Genomic DNA, 8,432 nt, shown 5'->3' with positions numbered 1-8,432 from the left:
TCATCTGATTACTGCCTTCCAGTTAAACACGGATAAAGATACAGAATACATCTTAACGGATCACTTAACCACTTTATTATACAATCGACATGTCTGTTTATAATGACATTCAGGATTGCTAGGTGGCCACCCTGCTTAAAGGGGAAAATCAGCATAAAACTAGACTTTAACATGCTGTTGACATATCAATGTGATGATTCAAGTTGTACTGAGACTGAGCAACTATTTCAAGGCTACACAATTCCAGTGCTTATCTTCACCTCTAAAATCTGTGCGCATGGAAGATACAATGTGTCAAGGTGTACACATTGAAATCCTGACAAGATACAACTCCTCTCTCCCCTGACAGCTAAAAAACATAACTAAGATAAACAACTCTTGGAGGTTGCAAACTGGATCCATTTCTTGAGATACTTGCATCTTGGTCGGTACATGTACATTCCATCAAATTAGGAAAGAGAAAACTTGCTAGTCCTGACTGATTTATCATATGAAATATGGGTTACAATTAAAAAAGGACAAAAAGAATCATGCAGAACCAGAAGCTTCATATGCAGATGGTTAATTGGCAAGAAAATACAAAATAAGGTGCTTTTAATTAAAGGTGAACAAACAACTTGAACAGATTACATAAAAGAATCATTTGGCTTCTCACCTACAACATGACTATTATTCCCATTCAAATGGTATAGAAACACACCAGCTGCCACACTTACATTCAAGCTCTCTACAGCATAAAAGGACTTAAGATCTTGCCCCGAATTGATCGGAACACTCTCCTGAGCATCCACTTCAGTTGTTCCAACCCATCCAGGCATGAATCCAGGAATTCTAATCAGCTCAGTACACGTCCTTTCCACGAGAGGTCTCAACCCACTGCCTTCACTGCCCAGCACAAGTATAGTGGGCACCCCAGCTTGAACCTCATTTAATGGGATAGCTCTTGAAGAAACTGATCCTCCAAGAACCCTCCAACCATTCTCAATTGATGATGACAAGAACTGCATCATGTTCTTACAAGACAGCAGCTCGATCAATTCAAGGGAGCCTGCACTGGCTTTGCTAACTACACCACTCAAAGGAGCTGAGTTCTTTGCACACAACACCACTCCTCCTGCTCCAAAAAAATATGCCGACCTTATAATAGCTCCTAAATTCTGAGGGTCGGTAACCTCGTCCAAAGCCAACCAGAGAGGAGCTTTCTGACCCTCCACCGATACAGGCTCTAGTTCCCTAATATTAACCATCTCCAATGGAGAAGCATCGAGAACCAAACCTTGATGAGGTCGGTTGTCCACCACCATATTCAGATCATGCTTAGAAGCTTCTATAACCTTCAATCCTATCTTTTCAGCTATCTGCAAAACCTTCTCCACTGCTTTCTTGTCCTTCTTCTTCTTATTGTTTTTGCTCAAGTCCAACCCTCCCTGAACATAGAGGGCATAAAATTCCCTTCTTGCTGCCATCAATGCCGCCAAAACTGGAGCAACCCCATAAACCCCTTGGCCAACCATTTTTGGAACTGATGACTCGGTGGCTTCTTTCCATGTCTTTCTTCCCCATTTCTCCTGCTTATTCCACCGACGAACTTCTGGTTTCTCAATACGAGATTCTCGATCAACAAATCCTGTATACACATTCTTGATCCTGTCCCATCTTGGATCATCAGTAGGCTCATCATCTTCCTTCTCCACATCCTCATACTTTTCTTTGTTAGCAAAATTTCTGCTACTTTGGAGGGTCTCTTCACTTCTAACTGTATCCTCACTGTTCCCTTTCATCGGCATTCCACTATTTCTTGAAAAATAGATCTCCGCCGAATGATCCCAGGAGGAGCTATTGCTTCTTAAGGAAGCCCTTTTCTCCACCAACTTTCGTTCTTTGTCTTCATTGGCTGCTAACCAAGGAAGTGACTTGCTATCCACAGCTCTCTGCTCGGAGCCACTGGAGAAGACCCTAGTTTGTATTCCGCGTATTCTTTCTAGGGATCTCATGTGAGGTCCATTCGAGAAGCTTCTGGATTCCAGGGTTTTCAGACGAAAGCCACTCGGGAAAATCCTAGTTCTCCTGCCACCAATAATTTCCAGCGACTGCAAATGAAACCCACGGGAAAAGCTTCTTGCTTTCTTTCCACTGGTGTTTTCCCAGGTCTTCTGATGAAATCCTTCGCGTAAACATCGAGAGCTTCTACCGTTACCGCTTCCTGGGGTTTGGGAGTTCCATTCGGTGCTGTTCTTGAGTGCTTCAAGGAGAAACCTATCGGCAAAGGATCGAGAATCGAAGCTCTGTGCAGATTTCCAGCATTTGGGTCTTCTCGGGACCCTTGAAAACAATGGGACGGCCGGGGTCTTGACGAGGTTGCAGTGATACATGATGAGACCGGATGAGGATATTGCGACTTCTTACATGCCCGAAAGTAGTTCGACAAATGGCCTCCCTGAAGATGGAGGGCGGTCGAGACGTTTGTGGCGGCCGAGTTGATGGAGCAAAATGGGAGAAGGAGATACAAGGCGCATTAGGGAACGTTCTATTAGAGGTGGACCGCCGACCTGGGAGAATGGGCCGGTTGTGGAACTGTTCCAACCCGTAAATGGTCCAGTCAACTATTTTATTAGTTCTGGCCCAACCCAAGGATGAGCTGTTCCATTGCCGATCTTGCCTTCCCCTTATGCTCCATCAATTCTCTTCCTGGATCTGTAATTAGCAGTCCATTGAACATTTTATGATATGCATACAAATGGTTTTTAAATCTTAAAGGATGGCAAAATTTTCCAAAACTGTACTCTAATTGTGAAGATTTCATAGCTAAATATGGCCACGTGGTCGAAAACTGACTGAAGGGATCATCATGAAATTTATGACTGCTAAAATTCTGAACATTTCTTGGAAAACCTTGGTGACAAAATTAGACAAAGACATCAGAAGAGTCTTCAGTACATTTGTTGGGTCATTGTCTCGGTCCTTACGCTGGAAATATTATCGTACTTGGTTTACAAAAATGATGGAGGCATAGATTCTAAGATGGCCATGAGAACAGAGAAAAACCCGAAATCCGAAATGTTGGATGTATTGGATAAGTTATGCAGCGGCCAAATCACTATTCCCGCCTGTCGGTATTTCTGGGATTGCATCTAGCTCAAATCTAATCTAAACTTGATTGAAGACAGATTTTGTAAAATACCAGAGAAAAATCATTTTATAACTTCAAAGAAATAAAATTAGGTTCGTGAACCAGTAAACGCAATGAAGATACGGGCACCCTTTCCTTCACTTCTGATCACTCATTATTCATCCCGAAGAAGGTATGAAGGGGCATCTTCTCTTACCTTCAATTTCAGCAAACATTTTTTCCCACAAAAGAAAAGCTCAGCTTTTTTCTGAAACTTGCTGCACAAACAAAAAACAAAGACAAAAGGAACAAGAAACAAATCCCTAACTTTCGAACTCAATTACTAAATGAAAATCCACAAGAACCTCCAGTCGGTAAGCGTAGCCTCTCTCACTATCATACAAATGATTCGAAACTTCCTGACTATCAAATCTAAGATGACATGGCATATAAAGCAAATAGTTTCCAAATTACTTATAAAATGAAGGGGTCATCAAAATTATAATGCCATTTCCGTTTAAAGACCAATTCCGTGCCAACTGATTTTTCGCCTGTGCTTCTTCAAAATTAATTTCACCACTGACAGTGACCCACTCAACCCATTGGAATGTCCCAGATATAATGCTGCACATTAGTTGGGTGATCTATCAAGTTCCAAAGACACCATGTTATTCCTGGAGCAATTTTTCAAAGGGGAAATCTGGCTTACCATGATCACAAGGATCAAATCAAGCACACAAACCTATTCAGGAAGCAATTTTACTTTGTGGAGTTGCATCGAACATTCATTATTCCCTTGGTTCATGGGTTGCAGCAATATCATATGCAATTCTATAATCTTACCCAAAAGGCATTTCCATTTGTTTTTCAGAAACCTGCAAGTCAAACCAAAGACTGGAAGAGCTCGAATATGAATGGGTTAAAAGGGACAGAAGTATAGATTTCTTTGTGGTTTGCCTAGCCCACGTTTGCTCCATATGTAACCTACACGCCTGTGTCCATAGACGAGCACGGAATTTTTTTTTCTTTTTTTTTTTGGGTAAAGATTTTTTGGCTTTTCCAGAACGCATCTACGAGTTCTAAATTAGGCTCTCTCTGGTGATTGTGCAAAACCAAACTTCAATATCGAAAGTAAAGATAGCTTGAGAAGTCTAACAAGTGATAAAACAGAAAAACAATATCAGAGGCATATAAGCAAAATGTTAGAACTCAGTGTGCTCAGAAAAATCTCATGATGTTTTTGTTAGTCATCTGCAAAATTCATTTAAGATTCCTAAACTGAAGTCCATTTTCTTCAACGAATCAGATTCATGAGACTACTATGACATAGCAGTTGTACTCTGCAGTGGAGGCATTTTGGGCCTCAACCTTCAATATTGGCATACATTTTATTCCTAGAGAATGCATATAAAATCTAATACAATTTTTTAACATTCACTATGACGAACAATAACCAACCTATAACTGCCCATGCAACAGGACCATTTTCATCAGAGCAAGTAACCCAAGCATGACTTCTGTTTCCAAGTAGTCACCTTATCCTGGGTGACTACCTGGCCATTTACTGCTAGAGCTTCACAAATCAAGATGAATGACAGACTACACTGACCTGAATAAACAGACTTCCCAGAACAAATGGGGATCTGCATGCTTAAACTGCCAATACTTGGTTGATAATATTGTTGAACATCTCACTATCTTTAGTAAGGAATATAGATGTGAGGCCCATAGTCTACAATATAGTTTCACTTTGCAACAACAAGATAAAGTAAAGCAAGCAAACGTCAGAGTTATCAATCTTGAAGCAAACACTCTGACGCTTGCTCAGATTGACTTTGTAGGCATTTTTTGATACCAAGACTTCTTAGTGGAACCACAGTCATGCAAAAGTTCATTCAGCATGCTGGAACTAGGTGTGAATCCTGAATCTAGATGATAGAAAAAATTTGATGCTAAGATTGAGAGCAAGACAGGTTTCATGCTAATTAATAATGGCTCTTGAAAATTGCAAGAGTTACTTCTGCTAGTCCTGAACAAGGTGGCAGAAGACGGCCTGAGATATGCAAATGTTTAGAAAACAAGGCATTTGGGTTTCATATGATCTTGTAAATTGATCAAGCATTTGTTGTTCATGGAAAAGCAAACTGATTTAATTTGCAGATTGGATGCTAAAAACCTTTGAATTGAACAGGATACGGCATAGCCCACAGTTTTTAGCACTCATCATTGGATGAGAAAAGGTCATAGATCACACCAGCTTAGAATAATACAATTATATGATCAAGGAATACATAGCAATCTTAATGTGATCAGATAAATGAAAGGATCCTCCAAATCCTTTTGCAATCACAAGAATGATCAGGTAAATAAACATGATCATGTTATGCAAACTGAAATGAGTAGACATGATCAGATGATTTACAAATTTTATTTGTGTAACCCATTTCATAAATTTGACAAATAAACAACCCATCAGCTAGCAGGTGGACCATCACAATTTGCTACAATGTTCATGTCTACTTTGAGATAGAAAACGCAGCCCATCTTGCTAGGTTTCAGAGTTTATTTTCAATTAGTCTGAAATGATGGAAAAAAGATTCTACCATCCTTAGTACAATATAGGAAATCATTGCAAAGAACACAAAAGGTTACAAATATAATGCCAACCAATTCGTACTTCAGCTGACTATTGAGACCTCGAGTTTGGTACTGTCTCCATTAAATTACAGTAGATTCAAACAGAGTAACAATTTCAGGGGGAGCAACCTAACATGAAGAATTATCAATCTCCAAATTTCTTGTAACATTTTTCTCTATACTAATTTCAAGTTAGTAGAGCAAGCACACCTCCTTGAAGAATCATATCCAAATTGGAACTTCTCTATCAGATCATTTTTGGCATGAGACCATCCATTCCTATTTCCTATTCCTGAAATGGTGTAAAAATAAAGCTAAAAGGTGAAAATTGTTTTTCGAATATACAGAAAAATTTGGCTGAAGAACTCAGTTGAAGAATAACTGCCAGAAGCTGGGCATCAGCTAGCTCCTGTGCTAAGATGCTCTCCCAGAGGGACACATCCAAATTTGCAAGAGATCTTGCAAGGCATTGCTTATATGCCAGGAATAAGCATCTACTTCATCCAATATTTTTTACATTGATAGCATTGTTTGTTTATTTATATAGTAATAGCAATAACACAGCTTGATATAGAAAGACCAGTAATTCCACCTCGTAATAGTATATGAAACTCTTAACTACCACTATACATAGCTTTCCCTCCCATTTTCTCCTCTTTTTTTCCTTAAAAATCACTGTATAGTTTGGTGAGTATGCTTGGATGACTTTATGGAAAAAAGCATATAGGGATGATGGAAAATTGGAACTTTTCTATCAGATCATTTTTGGCATGTGATTATCCATTCCTATATCCATTCCCGGAAAGCTCGAACAATGTGAAAATAAATCTAGAAGGTGAAAATTGTTTTTCAAGTTGACAGAAAAATTTGGCTGGAGAACTCAGTTGAAGAATAACTGCCAAATGTTATGCATTAGCTAGCTCCTGTGCTGATGCTCTCCCATAAGAACCAATCCAAATTTGCAAGCGATCTTGGAAGGCATTTTAGATATGTCAGGAATAAACATCTGCTTCATACAATCCTTTACATTGATGGCATTGTTTGTTTGTTTATATGGTAATAGATGTAACATAGCTAGACATAGAATGCCCAGCAGCTCCACCTAGTAATAGTGGTGCGGACACCAGAGCCATCAAAAATCGGCAACATAATTTAAGTTCGATTTGGATCGAAGAAGCCTCATTAAATTGATTCTACTTCAGTTATTTATTTTAATGCATTTGGCTTTGGGTCCATAGGGCCATACTTGGATTTGTCCACGTCACCTTTGGAGCCACCACTCTCCACATGCCAAGAGAAGAAATATGCATGCCAGCATGTACCGTGCTCATGCCAAGTTGTGTCAAGCATCAAGCACCCACATGGAGTTCCATTTCTTCCTTAGAATTCTTAAGAGTTCTTGGCTACTTACTTATTTTGTTAAAGGCTGATTTCTTTCCTATGGTAGATTATAATGCTTTACTTTTTTGTGGAGGGTTGATTTCTTCCTTGTAAAGATAAGAGATTCCTAAACAAATAGGACCCTTAGAGTCCTATATAAATCCTTGTATCTTTCATGAAAAAAACAATGAATGATTTTACAAACTCCACAAATACTTGTGTCAATCGCTCCGAGAGGGAGAGGGTGTGAGACCCAAAATCGCCCCACAAGGGGAGGGTGTGAGGCCCACTTTCTATCCTATTCCTTCTACTTAAGATTCAGTGTTCCTACGACTTTGATCGATTCCACCATCTACCCACGCAAGCCTATTCCGTCAAGAGAAGATCGGTCTCCTCCAGAATTTTCATCTGTCGTGCTGAGAGGAGTGATTTCTTATTCTACAGATCATATGCTGTCAAGGACCTTCGTTCCTTAACAGTTGATCTTTGATTTTTTTTTTTAATCCGATGTTGGTAAAGACCTAGTTCTTTATCGATGGATCTGTTTGATTAAAAGATTAAGAGCCCTAATCAGAGTAGTTTCTTAACTACCACGATCCGGATTCTTATCATCTTCTTGGATTTTCTCACGGATTTAATGTTTTATTTTCTCTCGTTCCATTCTTTTTTTCTTTTTTTGCATTTACTCGTGAGCATGTTTAATTTCTGCTATCTGTTTATGAAATTTTCTATTGCTAATTGTTTACTGATCTCTCGAATGGCATTCGTCTGTATCATTTAGATTGATCTCGCTTTAGTCTCGTATCAATCAATCACGCCTCCTGAGCAGAGTATAGGCAACTATACTGTCTGTCCTGGGAATAATGAGCCCCTGACCGGACGTGATTTGTTGTTGATGAACAGAAGAGAGCTTGATTATTAGGATTGATTTTCTTTTTAGGATTGTCTCGCATCAATTTGGTATCAGAGCAGGTTGATTAGGGCTTTAGTTTAAATTCAGCAATTTAAATTTTCGCAAGTTAAATTTTCGCACTCTAAATTTTGTACTTTACTTTCAAGCATTTTAATTTTTATTGCACCTTATTTCTGCATCTTAGAGTTGCATGACCACTAGATCAGGTACCTGGTACCAACATCCTACTTTCCCACCCAACACCAATATGGATCCCAATATAGCAGCCGTCATTAATGCTCTGACTGAAAAGTTTGATGACATGAAAAATTTTATGAAAGCCATGGATGAGAGAATAGTGGTATTAGAAAAAGCTAGGCAGAAACAACCTGAACCTGAGTCTCCCCGACTACC

The 8,432-nt window shown here is 39.2% G+C and overlaps 1 protein-coding gene across 1 annotated transcript; it reads right to left on the bottom strand.

Moving 5' to 3' along the window:
* Positions 1 to 577: 577 nt before the first annotated feature.
* On the bottom strand, positions 578 to 4,486 carry LOC105040411 (uncharacterized). Its single transcript, XM_010916919.4, has one exon. The coding sequence runs from the start codon at positions 2,370 to 2,372 to the stop codon at positions 627 to 629; it is 1,746 nt and encodes a 581-aa protein (XP_010915221.1). The 5' UTR covers positions 2,373 to 4,486; the 3' UTR covers positions 578 to 626.
* Between the last annotated feature and the right edge of the window lie 3,946 nt (positions 4,487 to 8,432).

Source organism: Elaeis guineensis, chromosome 2 (assembly GCF_000442705.2).
Source record: "Elaeis guineensis isolate ETL-2024a chromosome 2, EG11, whole genome shotgun sequence".
Lineage (NCBI taxonomy): Eukaryota > Viridiplantae > Streptophyta > Magnoliopsida > Arecales > Arecaceae > Elaeis > Elaeis guineensis.
This window is presented reverse-complemented; position numbering and strand designations above follow the sequence as displayed.